This window comes from Neodiprion virginianus, chromosome 6, assembly GCF_021901495.1.
Source record: "Neodiprion virginianus isolate iyNeoVirg1 chromosome 6, iyNeoVirg1.1, whole genome shotgun sequence".
Lineage (NCBI taxonomy): Eukaryota > Metazoa > Arthropoda > Insecta > Hymenoptera > Diprionidae > Neodiprion > Neodiprion virginianus.
This window is the reverse complement of record NC_060882.1, coordinates 25,974,967-25,995,826: the sequence shown is the minus strand read 5'-3', so window position 1 is coordinate 25,995,826 and position 20,860 is coordinate 25,974,967. Positions and strand designations below refer to the sequence as shown.

The following is a 20,860-nucleotide window of genomic DNA, read 5'->3' as shown; positions in this document are numbered from 1 at the left end:
AAATGTGAAAAATGTTAATTAAACTTAACAGAACGGGACAATGAATAACGAACGATATGAAATGAAATCAATCGAAATGCCGATGGAGGAATCGAACCGGCTTGTAGTATTTTTTATTATTATAAAATAATCGTTAGTACGTAATAAGTATTATAATAGCGCGAATGGATACTATATTGATTTTATGCTGTATGATGTACCTACACAAGAATGAATTATTGAAAGATTAGACTAAGAGAAAGAAATTGATCACTTCCTACAAGTTTGAATTCTGAGGTGAATATATGAGGAAACATGTAATGCATTTTTGTAGCATAACGATGTATAACGCGTTTATCAGAGTAGATATGTAAAAATCTCTTGTAAAATTTTTCAAGTTCAGAAAGAAACCGAAAACATGTATGGTTGCATATTTGAGTGAAAAACTGACTGATATGCAACATTTTGCATTCGAAGTATATTTAGTATGTGTCTTATATTTTTTTTTCGTGTCTGTTTCTTAAGGATGAGAAAAATAAAAACTGAGTAAAGGAACAAATGAATAGAAATTTGCAACACCCCGTCGGTTTCATCCGCGAGTCTTGAGTTTCGATTTTTCAATGCCTTTCAACTGACTAATGTGTTTTTAATTGATTATGATCTTTCAATCGCATGCGATGCTACACGTATGTACATACATACATGGCGCATTGACTATTCAACAATATTAACTAAACGTGATTTTGTATCTGTGAGTACTTCAAGATATCAGGTTCAAGGAAGTGGGAAAATAATCTTGATCAAGGTTTTCCTTCTTACTTCCTTGAAAATAAATTTTTTCCCTTCATTTTGCGGCCGTTCATTTAAATCAGAGTAATCTGGGCAAACCATAGTTGAATGGACAATATGACGGATAGAATTAATACCGAATACCGGAAGGTAGACGAAATTTACGTTTTCAATTTTTGTTCAATATCTAGTTTCGAATGAAATTGAACTTTAATTAGATAATAGCCAGGTTAGTCTTCCGGATAAGTTGACGTTAACACCGCGTAACAGTTTATACTGCCGGATTATTTAACTTTCTGCCAAAAGTTGAATAATCTTTTCCAATTATTGCGAGGCTTCGTTATGGTGCTATGCATTGATCATAAAACTTCCATATTTTAGTCTTATTGAATTTATCGCCCGAGGCTAACTTCTCTCTTATATATTCCGAAAGTTTTATCGAAGATTTATCAATAACTAAGTATAATGCAAAAACACTTGTCTCCTTATTGGTTTCATACAGAATTTATAAATTTAGATATCGTTTTTAAAGATTATGATTATTTATTTTATTTTTATTTCAAAAGGATCGTAGAAATAATCTTCAGTTTAAGTTCTCTTCCAAGTCATTAGAGTGACGTCCCCCGATAGTTTGAAATCAACCATTACCAGTTTTAGACAATGTTAGGATATTAAATGAAACGGGAATTCCCTTCTTTCGCCACATACATATTTTTGCATCGCGCGTATATTGCACATTTGCAAATTTGTAGTACGGTAGCTTGAACATACCTAATTCCGCAATTCAAATTTGTCGCTCGACTAAAATTGTAAAGAACTATGACATAATTTGTGCTTCTCTGGTTTTTATGACAAATAATACAGTATCTATGTCACAATGTCGAAATACATGATACATTATTAGCTATTAAATTCGTAGGAATGACGAAAGTAAATAAAAGATAAAAGAAATTGTAGGCAAAAAAATGTTGCGTGTAATAAACTGCACAGATTTTCAACCTATTCAAATCGCAGATTGAAAATCTGTATAAACATCAGCGTGATCATCGTGAATTTTGACAGCAAAAGAGATGCTAAACCGGCTAAACCTACCTATTTTTCGCCAGCGGAAGTAACTATGTAAAAAAAAAAATAACTGCAATGAACAAGATTAAGGCAATATTAATAGACTGTATAATGATTTTTAATGATACTATATTTAATTGCGTTTTGTGATTACAAGTAATGAGTAATGTATTTCTAGTTCATAATGATAATGAAAATAATCTTAATTTCAATAATAATGTCAATATAATCATGACTGTAACTCGTAATAAGAAATAAAATATGATCTGTCTCATGGGGACCCATACAAAACAGCTACGGGATATTGGATTTTGCGTTCCATTGAACGGTTCCTCGTCAACATTTTTCTCGATTCATATTTACAACATTTTTTTTCTTATCTTATATTGTCAAACTACGAATTACTCCTAGTCACTCGCGGCGTCGGCGCCATCATCACCACCTCCGCCGCTTACCGATCCACTCCCAGATCCCGAATTTGAATCTTCATCCGAATCCTTGAGAACTTTACCCTTGTGATACTTTTTGGATCGCGTACCCTCGAAGTCTGACCCTTCTTCGTCAGACGAATAAATATTCGAGGCAGCTAGAACGGTTGAAAATTAATTCAAATTCGTTACACACGTGGAGAGAGATTTTTGCCAAATATCTGAATACATAACATTGAAACTTCAACTCACATTTGGCTGCAAGTGCAGCGGCGCCCTTTTTGTACTTGTTTTTGATGGCTGCCAGTGAAATTGCACCCTCGTCATCAGATCCATCATCGTGATAAGCTTCCGCTCCGTAACTGCCGGATGCCCGACCCGCGCTTCTGCTATTTCCGCTTGGTTTTTTATTTTTACTCTGTGCTCGCATTGCCATTCTCAATTTTTCTTCTTCTTTCTGAACGGTAAAGGGAAGTAGAAGAAAATTAAATTAGGAGTACCCTCTGTAAATCATGTTCGTTAATTTCTTTCAACTATGAAAGGTATTGAAATGCAAAGAAATGATTTAGATAACATAGATTCACAAACCTTTATCATTTCGTATCTGTTTTGATCGGGATTCATTCCAACTTGCGACAATACTTTGATGCCTGTAGTCTTTTGCGAACGATCTGCCAAAGACATGGTCATTTTCCTGTGTGTAAATGACTCTGTCGAGTGAGGTCGGAATCCGAGTTTTGTTCTGAATACCGCTTGTCCTTGAAGACCGGTACCTTGTCGAATATAGAGATGATTGTGATCGCCTTGAAGCGGTTGTCTGTAGACGTCGAATATTTCTGAGCCCAGATGCAATGACATACTTCCATCGGACCATTTTATAAATCTGGCGTTGCTTTCTTTCACTGCTTTTCCTTCCTCGTTGAAAACCTCTCGCCATCTTATGGTATTCTCGACTTTCAATTTGAGCCTTGCTCTTCCCTCTTCATCCAATGTTTCCTCCTCGTCAATTTCATCCTCATAAGTCTCATGGTCGAATGGTCGCGTTTCAACGGACAAAAAGTTCGGTAATTTTACAAAATGTATTTCGCGTCCTAAATCTGTTGTGATTTTTGGTATTTCTACGTCGATTCGCGTCTCCGGTGGCGGCTCTGGTTCGTCTTCTTTTTCTTTCTCCTCGTCCTTCAAATTTAAATACATATTTTTTTAGACAAATTACAATTCCCCATAAAATAATATCTGGAAAACAGTAAAGTTCTCTGCTTTCAATCAATTTAATTTAAAATATAAAATAATTTAGTTACTTACATCTTCAATTAAAACCCTGTGACTAGGTCCTTCTCCGCCACTGTCCGATCTCCCTCTACTTCTACTCCTACTCCGACTTTTACTTCGACTTTTACTCCGGCTCCTACTTCTACTCCTGCTCCTACTTTTGCTTTTGCTTTTTCTTGCTGTTGTGTCTGCTTCTCCTTCTCCGTCTTCTTCCTTATCCTTCTCATCGTCAGTACTAATATCACTTGCATCTCCAAAGAGAGCGTCAGCTGTGGGCTCAACATCGTCTGTTTTTTCTCCAACAGGTTGCTCCTCTTCAGAATCTGAATCGATAAGTCCTCTTAGTTTCTTGATTCCTTTTTCAGGTCCAGAACCACTGTCAGTCTGTCGTTTGCGTTTCGCTACTTCGTCATCTGCATCAGCTGCAAGTTAAAAAAGTGGTAGAAAAGAGTTGAAAGTAGAGAACATATTCGTGCGATGTTGCAAAGACGAATGGATACGCCTACCTGCAATTTTTAGTGATTTTTCTGACTCAGCATCGCTTCCAGTAGCCTTAGGACTCTGCGATTTGCTTTTAGATTTTCTCGAACGTGGACTTCCATCAGTTTTTGGACTTTCTGGACTACGAGATCTGGATTTATTGCTTCTACGAGAACTGGCGCTCGCAGACCTGCGGCTGGCTGGTGAAGCACTGCGCGACCTATTGGTCTTAGGTGATCCACTTGCAGATCTATTTGTTTTAGGTGATCCACTTACAGATCTATTTGTTTTAGGTGATCCACTAGCAGATCTATTTGTTTTTGGAGATCCGCTAGCAGATCTGACAGTTTTAGGTGAGCCGCTACCAGACCTGTTGGTTTTAGGTGATCCACTAACAGATCTGTTTGTTTTAGGCGACCCACTGGCAGACCTGCGGCTTTTTGGCGATCCAGGTGACCCCGATCTTCTGCTTGTGTGTGAAGTCTGACTACCGGACCTCCGACTCTTAGGAGAACCAGACTTATTGCTTCTCGGGGAAGCAGGACTCGCAGATCTCGATCTGCTAGCTCTGTTAGACTGAGGGGAATTTGGAGTTTTGGATTTTTGACTTTGCGATCTTGACCTAGACCTACGGCTGGCAGGAGACTTTGGACTTTCTGATCTCACGCTTCCTTGCAGTGAATTTGACCTGGATCTCCCTGACCTCTGTGATTCAGGGCTTGGAGATCGCACCGTTTGCGGCGATCCACTTCCAGAGCGACGTGACCTCGGTGATCCTGGACTGGAATGTCTAGATCCGCTAGCTGATCTGTGTGAAGTTGGGCTTGCAATTGATTTATTGGCACTAGGGGATCGGCTTCGAGATCTATTCGATGCGTTAGACCGACTCCTGTCCGACTTTGGACTACTAGGAGACCTTATGGAATCTGGTGAGGCTGGTCCTTCGTTCTCATTCTCGGAATGGTCGCTACTTCGCCGGCCGGGAGTGGGCACAGGACCGTGGGACATTGGACTCCCGCTACGGCTAGATGCGCTCGATCCTGAGGCGCTCTCCGAGTCGGAACCTTCAAGAAAAACACTCATGGTGTTTAACCGTTGTTCGAAGTGAAAAAGACTTTTTGATTGATATAGAACTTCAACTTTTAAATCGTGAGTTCGAATTAAATTCACGCTTTGTAACATACGTATTAAAAATGTGAAAGCCTGCATAGTTGTACGTTTAAAACGCTAATGTGACCGGATGTTATTGGTGAATATAACCTCAGAAACGATAGATCGTCTGGAAAAAGTAACCAAGAAAAAGGGAAATCCGATATAAGTATTTATCGGGAAGCATCAACCATGCGTAAACACTTCACTTATTCCGCTACTAACTATCATTTACTCTCAAACTCACCGGAATCACCGCTGGAGCCTCGTAGTACATCTCGTGCGGGTGACATGTTTTACCAAACCACATACGTTGTGATAAGTTGACTGTAGCGGCACGGTAAGGGACTCCGAAGGACGGGAGAAAAAATTGCAGTATTCTGCTATACCGACTCGATCTTCCACCGGCATCCCATAAGACGAATCAGTAAGTGCTGGCTCGTTGAATTATCCTCAAACCCGCCCAGAGAAACCATTACGAAAAATTACGCTACATACAGAGATGAGTATGAAATGCAGGTCATGCATCATATTAATCAACGTTACATGCGGATTTTTGCTGCAGTTCGAATCGCAGTACGCGACTCGGCGGAGAGATGGCGCAATTCAAAAATGGCGTCTTGTGTGCTCCGCACGCACACAACAACGGGTTCTATAATTCTCTGTACGCAGTTCAGTACAAGTTCGTTAGTTCGCCTTCTACCAGCTGTAGTGCGCGTGTGTCGGTTAGTAGCCGGCGCTCTGGCGGATCGCAATCGAGTTTGGCGAGAAGTTTTTGAACGAGAGTCGTGCCAGAGTTGAAAGAGAGAGAGAGAGAGAGAGAGGGAACTAAACTGCCCGTGACACCTGTTGCTCGATAGACGCTTGACGCCGTCGCGCTGTGAGCATGGCGGGCTCCGCGGAAGTGAGGATATTATTGTCGAGACACAAATCCGCGCTGCTCAGGGAGCTGAATGTCACAAATTTACTCGGTGTGCTCGTCAAGCAGGGTGTGATTGCCGAATCGGATCGCGAGGCGATCGCTCGTCGCGGGGGTGAGCACTTGGACATCGATTTGCTGATAGACCTTATCAGCGCCAAGGGTTTCGATGCCTTTCGGGAATTCTGCTTCGCCCTCGAAGCCGAATGCCCTCACGTCTTGACGGATCTGCTCGTCGATCAACACAGCATCACCGGTGAGTCCAGTTACGAGTTTGCTCATTCGTGAAGAGGGGATTCGATGTCGTATTCTTTCGTTGTTCTTTGAAATTTTCGAACAAACCAAAGTGGTGAATATCATGAATTTCACCCCAGGTTTATATTAGCCGATAATTAATTGCAACGTTTGAGGGAGTTTGTTTCGAGAGCGTCTTAATTACCGAGATCAAATGGCGATTGGAGCAACAGCTCTCAGGGTTGTTTCATCACCGCGAAGTGGTGATGAATATTATGAATAATCACGGTAAATACCGGCCCCGTTTAACTGGACGTGAGTACCTACTTAGGCGGATACCGATCGAGATTAAAGATTGAGATGCATAATTATTTGTTCAACCGTGAGGCAAGAGAACTTCGTCCGCGAGCCTTTAATTAATGCCTGGGTAGGAAATTTGCACGGTATAAATAATAACAGTGGTAAACGTCGTACGGTCTACTGTGAATTTTCGTAAGGCATAAGTACTAGTTCCTACTTCCTAGACAAGTTTATAATATGCGGAGGCGCCGATTCATATAAGCCATGTGTTTTCCCTCACTCAAATCACTTTCACTCGAGGACAAGACTCCGCGTTGTCTTCGATTCCGAATATTTCTACCCACTCGACGAAATTTATTTCACCTACCGTAACTCGGTTCGTTTACAGTAATTTAGTTACGTGGTTTTGTAAGGGTTTTTTTTTTTTTTAAGACTACACTCTTGTATCCGAGGAGACAGAAATGCCGATCGCATGGAAAAGGAATCTAAAAGGAACGCGAGATTGAAGTTCGTACCGTGTTGTCGTAACGAAACATCGTGGGAAAAATCACTGTTTTCTTATTTTTACAATGCCTTTTAAGGAACTAAGATTTCAAAATACGAGTATGTCTTGTTTTATTACAGTTTATCGAATCTCAAGCAATTCCAAAATCGTGTAACGACGGTTTTCCCAAAGTACGAATCGTTACAATAACGTTACTAACTCGAACGTGATAAACGAAGGACGGAAGTCTGTAGAACGCAACGCGCACGCATTTCTTCGTTCGAATACGAATCGTCTACTATTTGCAAGTTTCAGCGATAACTGCAAAGCCACTCAAGTTCATTGTCTCCTACTTTGTGGGAACTTGTCTCGATCTCACGAGGCGCGTTGCCATCACTCAGAAACTCCCCCTGCACGTTGCAGCTTCACAGCCTTTCTTGTGTCTTAATTATCGCGTGTCGGGGTTCAGCCGGTGTTTCTCTGTGTTTGTTGCTTGTCAGTCTGTGTTAACTGAAAATAGCAACGTGTAAATTATTTACTGCTTACTTGCATACCGTAAACGCGTCTCGTTGCAGAAGCATATTATCCGTAGTGATGAAATCGTCGGTGCAATTTCTTATTCATTTTATTTATATTATATATTCAAGGCTTGGATGATGTTTTTATTCTACAGCGATTTGATAGATTCTCAGTTTTCTTTCTCCCTTTTTCTTTTTTTCAACACCCGTGTGCGATTAATTACTGCCATCTGAACGTGCGCCTAAAATAAAAATCATATTTTTAGTTTAACACGGGGAAAATTTGCACGCATTTCTGTTATTTACGCTTATTCCAGGTTTGTTTATCTTACAACTTACTAACTGGCGTTGTTTCCGGGCGATGATAGGCGGAATTTGAACTAACACTTACGTGGCTTTTATACCCCAATGATCCTGGGCATAAACAGCAAATGCTCAAAAATATTATTACGAATATAAGGAAACCGCTGCCGATGACGATTGCGTAAATAATTCCTGCATCATACATTCGTGTAATAATATTATAGGTTCATTTTCAGGCAGATCATGAATGACTTTCTATTGAATAGCAGTTGTTAATATTGTACAAATGTTGTATCCATCGTAGGCCTCAAACTTAATCATGACGTTTATATTACGGCTGAAAAAACACAACGAACAGGAGAATTATTCGATTTTTGTAATGAAAAAATAATTTTTCGCGCGCTTATATTTAGGCCAGCGTAGAATTTGTTAATTTATACTTATCTCGGTTATTATATTACGTTTCGCAAAGTCTTCTTTCATCGTTTCGCAATTTGTTTTTCATTGAGATTTTCGATCCGCGACAATTTCACGTGGTCATTTATAGTGCAAAAATTGTCAGGATGTTCATAAATTATACTCCGTGTGTAAAACTAATATAACGCTTCAAAATCATCGTCACGGTCTACTATATTACATCTATTATAGACACGCGATTTAGCAGCGGGTTTTCTATTTGCGAATGATCATTTTTATTTCTTTTCTATTTACACGTTGTATTATACCTTCCCGAGTGTTTATGTACAACGTATATCAATAGGTAGAAGATTCGAGGTGTAAAAGCTTCTTTTATCCTCGTAACCGCGACTATCGACTGCATGGCGGTAAAAGAAACATGCGCCAGGGCAATAAAGTGTTTATACACCGACAAAAAAGTGCACTTTTTTTGTCGCGAAAATCACGTCGATAGGAAAACAGGAAGAATAATGCTAAAAATACTTTTTCGTGTGCACGATTCGATATCTGCAGATGAACAGACGAGTCGATAATGAGAAGAAAATAATTGCTCAAATTGAGCAATGAGCATTGTACGCTTATAATTATTGCCACGCGGATAAAATTCCCCAGAGTTTTGGGCGACAAGGCGACAGGATGCAAGGAGTCGATGTGCGGTATATTGAAAGTTGAAATAAGACTGAAACCTATTTATTTATTTTTTTTCTTTTTATTACCACGGAATTATATCGATATAGCAGCAGTAGCGACGACACCAGAAGAGGAACATGAAGCAGAAGAAGAAGAAGAAGAAGAAAGAAAGAAAGAGGAGGAAGAGAACCCGATCGCGACAGGCTTCGAAGACGACTAGGTCGTTGACCTTGGCTTTCAGGATTCGAGATTCGAGACACAAGATTCGAGAGTCGTCTATATAACTATAGCTTTATGTACCACGTGTGTATATATGTAGGTTTAAACATGTAGTACACATTCTCTGCTACATATGGTCGATGAACGAATAGGCGGTATAACAGAAGCAGCTTTTCTCATCAACTCACAATCAATCAGAATTCAAGGGTCGTCTCCTCCTTCGCTCTTATATCCAAGCGTGTAATAATATCATTGCTGACATTGCGCGTGCTGATTTTCGTTGACGATTTAATTGTCAGTATAGGTTGGCATGTCGTGAGAACAACATCGTCATAATTAATCACTTATTGTTGAATTATCCTTTGATACTCTTACATACATACTCATATTTTTGTAATATTATTATCGCGATAAAAATCATTCGTCAACGCGCATTGCACGCGAGCACGCGGCGCCGACTAGAAACCGACAAGTCGTTTACCTCGTTCGCTCATTACTCCTGCAGTGGTCGTCTCGTGTGTATTATACGTGTATGTATATAGTATACAAACACATCTGCGTACCTGTGTATGTATATAATCTCGTTTGCGAGAGGCTGAAAATCACCAATTAGCAATTATGCACCAATTAACCAACCATCATGCTACGGTAGGATGAAAAATGAAGATTGTAGACTTTTCCTGACTTTTTGCGCTAGATTTAGATAGAGAGGTTGTTGCACATGTTGCGATTTGCATTATTTGTATTATGCGGTGCCGTGGTTATATGCTGTTTATGCAATATTCAAAATTGTAATTATTCTTACCACGAATTATTCTTCATTGTCAGTCTTACTTTGAAAATTATACCTTGTAGCATTTCGCGCGAATTTCGTATCTTGCGATTATGGTGATGAACATGTGTAATATAATACTTGTTTTTTTCGTCCGCATGTCGTTATAAAAATGCGCGTCACCGCGTCGTCGACAATTAAGATGACGTCCGTACTCTCGGGATCTCTTTATGTATAGAAAATAAGAAGAAGGAAAGAGAGAAAGAGAACGTCTTTTTGAACCTTGAACATGGTCGCTCGTATATAGAAAAACTTGATGCTCGAATATAACCGAAATCTTTAATAATAATATGATGTACGAATAATATTAAAAAAAAATATGTCGGTTTGGTGTGATTTTTATTCCAGTTGAACAATTGAACAATGTATCATTCATGACTGTAACATTGTTGATTGTATAATTTATTTTTTTTCAGGGGAACAGCAGCACAGTCTTTCTCCGTCAGAATCCGACATGGGGGAACTTCCGCCGGATCGAAGAGAGGAAGAGGATCTTCACAGCGAGATTGTTAACGTCGAAGTTAATTTTCTTGGCCAGGATTCCGACAACGATATTAAAAAATGGTGAGTTTATACCACGAGTTTGTTTTCTTCGACATACGGTGCTTGAATTCAAACGAAATGACGACGAAACGCGGATGCAGGTATAATCGATGAGTGTTGATACATTATTCGAGTATGTAACAGATGATTAGGAAATCTGAAGATTTGACAATAATTGCGAGCTACCGCATGTTTTACACCTTGGTTAAAGAAACAAATTGGGAAAACTGTGCTGCTTTGAATTGAATATTGGCGATTTTATCGAGTGTGAACGAAGCCAGCGACCCGCAGCTGCTGCACTTTTCGCCATACACCAGAAACGCGATAGCGGTTTTTGCCACCCACCACCTAAGTTTTTCATTTCTTTTACACCGATAAGCGTCTCGGCTATTTAGCTCGGCATTTGATTTACTGCAGTGGGTTTAATATGCGCTATCGCAATTAACTGCCAAGTTGACGACGCGTGTAATCGCAGCTGCCTTCGAAGATTAAACAACGTTTTTCCAAGGGTATATTTCCACCATGGATCGTAATTTCAAATCCATCGATCGATTTTCAATAAAATTCTCCAAAAGAATTACTCATCGTCTTCGAAATTTTTCAAAATCAACCGCAAAGTGTCGTTTATTTAGTCAAGTTAATGCCGAGCCAATTTGTTGAGTTATATGTATATAAAAAAAAGAAACCTTTATAGCCGGCTTTAACCAGAGTTTGACGTTTATCATTTTGTTAGCTGCATCCGACCCTCACTTCAAGTAACTGGTGACGGCTAGCTTCGGTCAGCATCCTGATCTCAGCGATGTATTTATTATGTGTATGGCTTCTCTTACTTGGTGCACAGGAAGTGGCGTAAATGATGCGAAACGCAAACGGAACACAGCCGAAACCCTTCCTTCCGGTTGACGGGTCGTTAAACGGGATCTCTTCTCGATTCCCGAAGGACTTTCCTTATATCCGTGATCTCAACTTACGTATGATCCCCCTCCCCCCATCCAAACTATAGCCATAAATCGCGATTTCGCAACAATTGCTCGCCTCAAATTTCAAAAATCGCCAAAAAACAATAAGCGCGTATCGCGAATATTTCGCAATTTTATCCTTTCGTTATGCGATATTGGAATTCAGATACCGAGACGGTGGTCACATAATAAATACTTCGAAACGATGATTTCCACATGCAAAGTGTAGGAATTTTCACTTTCTATCTCTAAGGCTCGACGAAAAATCGGTAAACATTTTCTACTACACACCGATCAAACCCACGAAACTATCCGACAGCGATAGGATATAGGCGGTGAATTGTTGAACCGGGATGAATGATGAGTAGCCACGAGGTCGTTTCTTCGCTACCTTCAAAGGCACCTGCTTATTACGAGACTTTTACCCACTCCGTATTTGCACTGACCAAGAACTAGTTTACGACGCTGGTTGGTTGTTGGCCTCGTCTTTTAACGTCGCACTACAGCGATTATCGCGTTGTTATACGAACCGTATATCGTTGGCGACGTTGAAACAATGTATACGTATAGTAGAGTAAGAAGGGCATCTGTTACGCGTGTAGCACGACTATAACATCGTACTTCTCTTACAATGTCGCTTCGGTTATTCGAGTGATAAATTCCCGTAAAAAAAATGAAAAAAAAAAAAAATTTGCACCATGTGTATAACGCCAGAAATCTCTTGGATATATCCTTGATCGCCGGTGTGTAAAGAGAGCACGTGAGTTCACTTAGGGTTAGCAGAGTTTCATATAGTTGTCGAAAAAAGCCAACCATTCGCAGTTACAGAATAATTATTAAGGTGTCCTAATCACAATTGAGGTGTTCAATTTTTTTTTCTTATTTCCGTTACTCTCTTATTCCTGATGTAAGAAGTACCGAAACGACAAGTATTTCTCTCATCTCAAGTACGTCTAATGCGCTATGAAGTCTAAGTGTTTGTCGAATAATAATTGATTATTCTCGACTTTGAAAGAAGTGAAAACTTTGCTTATGCACTGTCGACTTGACTATTCGAATTTTGCAAAAATTTTTACCTTTGTTAATATTAGGCCCACGTTAAGAGAGCCGAAACTTATAAATTGTAGCTAAAAACAATTAAAACTAAATTAGATGCGCACGATTGTTTACATCTTTTAGCTTTCCGATTTTCTAATGTGAAATTGTCGGTTTTTTGTTTCGCCTTTATTCCTTCGCGATCTTTGCGCGTTTTCCAAGTTCATCTTTTTGTAACGCAAGGTATAATGCACACACACACACTGTAGTGCCTTCGACATGATATAAGAAAAAATCCATCAGCTGCCTCGTGCCTGGATAGATGCGGATAGAACAGGGTTTCTAGACAGCGCGGCATGTGTTTTTTGTCTATTACATAAACGACGACGATTTATGGGATCGTTAGTTAATACAGGTCTTAATTAATGTCTAGTTCTATTTGATCGATTGATCGCTCTTTCGGAACGTCGTTTTGCGGTGACCGGAAATTATTACCGTAGTCTAACATCGAGCAAAGGTAAACGAAAGTTCTTATTTCGACCGTTATTTCTCATTATGCACGAGCATAACAACCGCATATACACAGTTTTTATACGAATGCTCTATGACTTGAAAATTCTTCATATGATCACGTGAAGCCCATTTCTTACATTTTGTAACTCAACTCGGTTCGTTTTTTCTCCCTAAGCAGGGCTTCTGCGATATATGTATATTATTTCTTACGGTGCTTGATGAGCTGTTACGCGAAATGATCTCTCGCTGGGTAACCAAGGCGATCTTGAACACGTGGTGCTCCTTATGGTCTTCATGCCTACGGATCTCGCAAGCTCGCAAGCTCGTGTTGCGACAGTAATTTTAAACCCTGCATGTGTGGTATTAGATCTGTACAACGATATCGAATGACTCTTGCAGCAAACGCGTTGCGTAGCTACGCTTAATCTTACGGGACTTCGATGACAAGCGTTTCGTCGAACGATGTGTTCGGTATTTTTTTGTTGGTATAAACAACGAGAATCTCGGCATGCGTCTTTAATTTGCCATTTTTTGACCGCTTTGAAGAAAATTCATTGTACAGGAAACACGCCGTTAAGAGCCAAATTGAAAGTCGCTATCTCTCTGTTCTTAAAATCTCGTAAAGAGTTGTTTTTATCGGTTCTTGAGATCGGCTTCGCGGCAGCGGCTCCCAAGAGAAGACTGAAACATTCATGCATTATACATATACGTCCTGACTTTCGAGTAATAAAAATTTATTCGAAATCGCTCTTCACCTTCTCGATCAGCTTGCACTGCGTGCATGAAAAAGAAGCAGCGCTGAACTGAACAGCGAGTTACGGATATTTATTGCCTTTCAATTTATAAACCTGAAGCCATCACGGCTTTTGCTTTAACATATAATATTCAGTCTCTAACCTTGATATTACTAAATTAAAGGGGATCTTCGCCGATGACCATAATATATACATATATATATATATATAGATAGTGAAAGTACTTTCGAAATATTTTTGTCTCGTTCTCCTGCGGAGAATATTGTGTCAAGACTCGTCGTTGCAAAATACGCGATATGATATGTATTAGGCGAAGAGGACGCGATTCTGCATCGTTTTCAACTTGATGAACGTTATTTTTCTTCTTGCGTCGGAACCTGTTCAAGTCATATTGCGATTTTAATACAGAGTGTACGAAATATCGCGATGCTCAAAGTACTGCGATTAATAACGATTCGTTTCACCGCTGATCGCTGCAGGGTTTCACTGAATTGAGAAATCTCGCCAATGCGCGAACGGCTCACAATTTAATATGTCGTTATAAGCACTATCACGATACCTTGGTTGATGTTTAATTACGCGCGGACGAATTTTTCATTTTTAATTTCTTGCTCCTTACCGGAAAATCAGGTAACAGTGCTGGTATAGCTTACAGAAGGATATTAACGCAACGTCACGTCTCGCGACGCAAAGTGAGAGCAAGGAAAACTGGATTTTATGCCAACAACTCACATTTAGAAGTGAAAATTTGATGTACAGCGCACAGAGTAAAATCGGAAAGAAATTTAATTGGCTTTATCTGAAGACTTGAAGCTTTTGCATTCTCGCTCTAATCAACCACTTATACCTACCTCGTTTACTTACTTATGTTATATCCAGCGGTAGTTGGGGATCTATAGATCTTCCGAGTCTTGTCAGCTACTACATTGAAAAATCGTTAGAGAGTTGGTGTATTATATGCGGTGTGTTACTTGTTCAGGGAGACTGACAGGATTCGGTATTGATCTCTGAATCGGTTCTCATGCAGTCTCGCATTCGCTGTTATACTCCGTAACCTAAACAGCTTTGAAAGCTGACGCAAACTTTGGTCGGTTTTCGTGCTGCAGGTGTAGTTTAGAAGTTAGAAAGTTTGAGAGCGTGGAAGAAAGAGTAGGAGAATTTGTTTGGATTCAAAGTTAACCGCGTGGGTTCAAAGGAAATCGGGGAAATTGAGTTTACGCAGTGCACCAAAGCAGCTCTTCGGCTTACGTCGTGAGTTGGATTACGCGAATATTTGACGAGTAATCCATTTCAAATGCAGAGGGCGAAGACCTTGACTGCAACGTCAACAGAAATAATTCACACCGTTTATTCGAGACGGGATCGTAAAGCTCGCAAATTGTAATCTAAACTTTATAATAATCCACTGTATACTCTTTTCTCATCTGCAGAATTGAATCGTGACGTTTGTTTCATTCTCTCTTTGTGCAGTTCACTTCACGCGTCACTGATTTAATTTTAAAGAAAATTTAAGTGTTTCGTTGGTGTGAAATTTTCGCTGTCCAGCTGGTAATGATATATTTTAAACCTTAAAAGTTGACCGCATGAAATATAACTGTAAGAACACTAAGAACCTTGCGATGGGGAAACTTTCTACACCAAATATCTGATCGGTATTTGACTCAACAACTTGCACGCAATGACTCTCTCGATTGTGCATATTTCCACTCGAGTTGTTCCACAAGGCTTCTTTTCCCTCCTTCTTCAACGACTTAGATTAATTGACCCAATATACTTTAGCCTGTGATATCCCAGGTGTTGGAGCTTATAAATCTGCTTCTTAACATTGGCGAGGACTTTGCAGGCCGCTGTTTTATTCCTGAGAAATCTTACACTTATAATACTGTAAAACGACGGTGTAAAGGGAGAAGCTTTCTAAAGGCTGCAGGTAGAACGAGACCGATCCATGCATCCCGGTAAAACGTAGGTATTCCCACAGGGACCGAACCGTTCTCCATTTCTGGGTCAGTGAAGACTTCTTCTCTTCATTACACATCGCGAGTCTGTCGATTCTCTCCAAAAATAAAATGCATTCGCTGCCTTGCGTGTGAAATAATTTCGACTTTGATTTTGAAATGATTCTTATCATTATTAAGCTGATCACCGAAAACTGGCTAAACTTAATTATAATTGCTGCCATTGATATTTGCGATTTTTCAATGTTGCTTGCATTTTAAAAAAAATTTTGTTACACATCGTTGCTGTGATTAATTGTTATAATCGACAACGCCTCGCATCCTGCAACCTGACATGCCGCAGGCGCCACATCGGTTGCATATCATTAGGCACGCGCATAATTGTGCCTGTCTGATCTTACCCGCTTGACAGAAACGGCGTGCGTGCAGTCTGAGTTCAGGATGCCGTTTCTTTTTCAAATGATGACATACATTTTGAAAAGGTTGGGAATTGTAGAATTTTTTTTTCTGTTTTCATGAACTTAAGAAATTTGGAACAGAAAACGACGGCTTATTCATAATATGTGTTCAATGGTAAAGGTCTTCGGAAACACTTGGCTGAATATATTCTCATCCTATCGTTTGATTTCTTTTTATTTCAAACCATGGTTCAGATTAAGTTTGTGTTGTACGTTTTACCGGATGATGACGTTGGACTAGGTCGGGGCAATGTCGCATTATAGGATTAGAAACATCATATTACACCCGGTGTGCAGGAAAATTATTGCAGACGCAGGCCACCGAGTAGCGAGAGAGAAAGAGAGAAACGGAGAACGAGCAAGAGAGATCGAAAAAGAGAGTGCTACGTGACTGTGCAAACGATGAGTATATTACTACGAGGAAGGGAAAGATCTATAATATTTGCTTTAGACTGAGCCGTTGTCGTCGAGGGTGAATATAGATATATATCTACACTAGATGTTGAAAGCTTATAACCATATTATGCAAAACCCCGCGTTGTATAGCTGTTAGCCGAAGGGTTCAATCCTTCGTGCCCTTCCTTGAAATACGCTTAAGGAATTTCTCGGAGTTCAAATTTATTAATTAAATTTTTTGCCAGTCGATTCGTGCGTTCGTTATACTGTAAATAAAAAATCAACACGCGCACAAAGATCAAGGGTTGTTATTTGTTATTTAAATTAATTAAAACGAGACTGCTGATTCACGATACGATTCTGTGGAAAATTAGAATAAGATCTTTTCCGTTCTTTCGTCCCGACGATAAACTTCCCGCAGCATATCTCATCAATTAAACTTCCCTCTTTGGAATGGGGTTGTATAATATACCGGGTATTGTTATAAGAACGAACGACGCGTACTGAATCTTGCATAAAATTTCATCCGCAACTTATGTCGCAGTTCTAAAACTGTTTTATCTCGGTAATAATGTTTACGGGCAGTATTTTGCTGTAGGCAAAGGAGAAAATGTTCTCATTTCTCCAAGTGGCTTTTTCTTTTTTTTTTTTTAACGTCGCATACTCGCAATTCACCATCTGTTACGAGTGGTAAAATCCTTCTTCCTCGAATTTCGTCTCCGTGTTACATTTCGATATCGACGAGGAAATTGTAGCCTCTATAAGATATTTGCAGTGAACGCAAAACCCGAAATCTGACGACAGGGTTTCTCGACAAAGTGCGATTCTTGTGGACTGCGTTTGACACCGAAGTTGGTTTAGTGCATGCGCTGCGACATATAGTAATGTGTTTGATTACACTTGATTTTTTCGGTGATGCGAAACTTTGGTAATATAACAGTGTTTAGAAAATAACAAAAAAAAAATTTAATTCTAAAATCTGTCAATCTCCTTTACCGTTACAAAAACCGTTATTTAATTTTTTGGGACATCTAATCATTCATGACGCGGTAATAATAATCACTACAATACCGGTATTTTTATAATCGCAGCTTTGAATTTGTAAGAATTGCGATATTGTACCAGATAAATATACTTTCGATTGTTGGTTTAATAAATTAAATTTCGGTATGTAGCTTAGAGAAATATTTCTGCCATAGTTTCTTGACAAGGTGCGTAATGAATTCGATACAGAATAAAAGGACACCGACAGAAGAAGAGATGGAAAAATGCTGCCCCGTTTTTCTTTCCTATAACGTCTCGGTTAGAATCCTGATGGGGGAATTCAAGGAATAACGTTTAACAAACTAAACCAGTACACTGGCGGTGACCATGCGGGATAGGAACAAGTTCCTGCTGCTGGAATCTCACGCTTGTATACGCGCAGGTATTATTATATGGTTGTAGAGAGTCTCATTGAGAAACTCTCGGGCACAATTCGACTAAGTAGCATATAATTCTTGGAAATCGTTATACTTACCTACCGCGGAATCTCGTCTTAATTGACCTCTTTTGAAAAGAGCAGTATTTTACGCATGTCATTTGTATGGTACAATGACAAAGGGCGAAAATCAATACAGGTTTGGGGAAAAGTGATCGAATATGGGAAGGAAAACAAATATTTTCCGGTGAAAAATCAATTCGAGAAAAAAATCCTACATTTTTATATATTACTCATCGTTATGAAAGACATTTTTTTTTTTATTTCGAATTATTTTTCTGTCGCAGCATATTGTATATGCATTAAAAAAAAGAAAAAAAAAACCTCTCGGTATATAAATATACCCGAAAGCGAAATAACGAGACTGAAATGCAGACAAACCGTCAAGAATCTTTGAACCGATGTAACAAATGTTCTGAAAATTTGAATCACTTAAGACATCCCGCATGCAGGCTGCGCCAAGTTTCTGATCCATGCTTTCTCTTGAATGCGGGCGTCTTTTAAAACTGTACAGCTGGTTGTAATTCATCATTTGTGCTTAGCCAGAGGATGCGTGGTATACAGTTTGAGATGGATAGGCTTTGGACTAATCGACTGGAGTAGAAACACGAAATGCTATACGTCTATGCACCTTGGTCTATCTATAGATATACCCCGCGCATTTGTATAGTCTTAAACGCCTGTCTCTCAATACCGTTCATGGATTCGAACCCCGATGCCTTGTTCTTTTTTAAAAATTACCCCTTGTTTTATTTGCACTTCCTCGAATCCGGAAGTTTTTAATTTCTTTAACTCATTGATAGGTTGTATTATACACATCGAGTTAACCCCAAAATCGGGTCAGGATTTCGCGTTTTTTTTCGGGGCTTTGGATGGAAAATATGAATTGTATAAATTTGTGATCCTAGTAATTAACCGAACTTGTCTTAGGATTTGATATTTATTCCGAGAAAATTATATTTTATATTAAATAGAACAAAATTTAATCCCAGCGAAGAAAAATCGAATTCTTTATCGTGCGTCCGTTCTCACCTGTTGCCACGAGTACCATTTACGTTATTACGTACGCAAGTTTGATAAAATTTCACGAAAGATACGTGTAACAAAGTAACCAGCGCTACGCTGCAATGATCGGTCTCTAAAAACGTATCTTAAATTCGTATTTAGTTATATTTCTCGAGAAATACCCTGTAAAAATAATCGTTATTCTTGCGCATTCGTTACACATCTATAATTAACAGGTGTCCATATAAATTTTATGAAAAATCCAGGGTATCTCAGATTGAAAAAAGTGCGTCAACCACGACAACAATTTGATTCCCATCACGAGTATCCGTCCGTTTCCCAGTTCAAACCACGGACTAAAATTGGAGAGACGCGATGAGTCGTATACCCGCTATTAAACTCCCAGAGATATACACATATATCTATAACCTATGCGTCGCTATGCGTCGCGACGTCGCATTGCCGCGTTAACAACGCTGCGATGCGGAGGGACGCTCGGCGTCTCTTCTCCGCTCCGCATACCGCGTATAAGCTGCGTAGTGTCGAACCCTTGTATTATACGTGGAAACCAGAGTGCGGCGCACGTCTCGACTATACCAACTCCGGTCCAGTCTCCTCAGCATCTCCTCAGAACTCTTTGGAGACGACGCGACGGCTGCAGCTACCGACTCTGTTGCTGCTGTGACACCCTCGTTATTTTGAGAAGCGTCGGCAGCCCGCGGCGTCCGCGCGTCGTTTCTTCCGCGCTTATTCTCTCTCTCGCTCGCTCGTTCACTTACTTGCTCCATTTGTCGTCTGCTACTGCTGCAGTTCCGTACGTTTTCCCGTGTCGTATGCGTCGTCGTCGTCCTCGGGGTCAGTCGTCGCGACGCCTTCGAACCGAACCGCGTCACTCGCTTCGCGCTGCCTCAAAAATTCGCGCCATCCTCCTTCGGAGATAATTTCTCCTCGCTGTACTTAAATTTTCTAACTTTCATATCCTTCTCCTCAGTTTTCAATTCTTTCGCAGGTCGTATCTTGATAATTTTTTTTTTTTTGTTTTTCTTCTTCTTATTCGTTATTTTTCAATTTGGAATTGGATTTTTGGTGTGTTTGCGGGACGGTTTTGCTCTACTCTTTAGTCGTGTTTCGTTAGTACTTGATTGAAAATTGTCTGCATACGTTTTATTGTACGCTTTGTATATTAGAAAGTCATTTCAAGTATGCATACTGTGTAGGTACTAATTGTAACATATTTTCGACATTTGCGAGTGGAAAATTCTTGCTATCATGTTCGAGGAGTATCTATAATCACTTCCAACAAGTAGAAGTTTCACTCGACTTCTACATTTTTCGATTCTGTATTACAGGTGTTAGTATAATTGACACCGCTTCAATTATCCTCTTTTTTATAGCTTAGCTGTTTTTCAATCATGAAAGATCCGCCGAGCGATCGATTCGATGTATACAAATTTACAATTAGATAGCAAGCGATGTGATTTACGGGTGTAATTTTAATCCTCCTGTATAACAAGAAGATTACGACGGAAGAGAGGTTTCTAAACCCTCGAGGTAACTAGCTCGTTTATTTATTCGCCAGCTGACCCTTTTCGCACCAATTATTAAGTGATCGGCGCGCTCTGAAACCTGCTAAACGCTTGTTTGCACATCGCGACTTTTATGCATAGCTCGTATAACACGTTGAAATACATTCTGGTTCACGTA

General features: G+C 39.7%; 2 protein-coding genes across 8 annotated transcripts in view; one reads left to right on the top strand and one right to left on the bottom strand.

Moving 5' to 3' along the window:
- Positions 1 to 1,494: 1,494 nt before the first annotated feature.
- Positions 1,495 to 5,667, bottom strand: LOC124307760 (another transcription unit protein). Of its 2 annotated transcripts, XM_046769813.1 has the most exons (7): positions 5,410 to 5,667; positions 5,198 to 5,292; positions 4,040 to 5,077; positions 3,567 to 3,955; positions 2,850 to 3,440; positions 2,514 to 2,718; positions 1,495 to 2,419 (listed from the first exon to the last, which is right to left on the bottom strand). In XM_046769813.1, exons 2-7 carry the CDS (start codon positions 5,220 to 5,222, stop codon positions 2,241 to 2,243), a joined length of 2,427 nt encoding a protein of 808 aa, XP_046625769.1. In that variant the 5' UTR covers positions 5,223 to 5,292; positions 5,410 to 5,667; the 3' UTR covers positions 1,495 to 2,240. The 2 variants fall into 2 exon arrangements, with proteins under 2 accessions (XP_046625769.1, XP_046625768.1); XM_046769812.1 differs by lacking the exon at positions 5,198 to 5,292 and having other exon boundaries at positions 5,410 to 5,666.
- Positions 5,668 to 5,862: 195 nt separating this feature from the next.
- The window catches only part of LOC124307756 (tight junction protein ZO-1), a 74,808-nt gene continuing 59,810 nt past the window's right edge, over positions 5,863 to 20,860 (top strand). For 4 of the 6 annotated variants that reach the window (XM_046769795.1, XM_046769804.1, XM_046769798.1 and 1 more), the window contains exons 1-2: positions 5,865 to 6,337; positions 10,474 to 10,621. In XM_046769795.1, the coding sequence (XP_046625751.1) occupies positions 6,049 to 6,337; positions 10,474 to 10,621 (437 nt within the window). In that variant the 5' untranslated portion in view covers positions 5,865 to 6,048. Of the gene's footprint in view, positions 6,338 to 10,473; positions 10,622 to 20,860 lie in introns of all 6 variants that reach the window. The other 2 variants (XM_046769805.1, XM_046769797.1) reach the window with 2 other exon arrangements.

Coding starts and splice junctions, on each gene's coding strand:
- LOC124307760 (XM_046769812.1), bottom strand. CDS start 5,455: ATGTCACCCGCACGAGATGTACTACGAGGCTCCAGCGGTGATTCCG. Junction 2,719..2,849: donor ACAGATACGAAATGATAAAG/GTTTGTGAATCT, acceptor TTTACCGTTCAG/AAAGAAGAAGAAAAATTGAG. Junction 2,420..2,513: donor CGCTGCACTTGCAGCCAAAT/GTGAGTTGAAGT, acceptor CAACCGTTCTAG/CTGCCTCGAATATTTATTCG.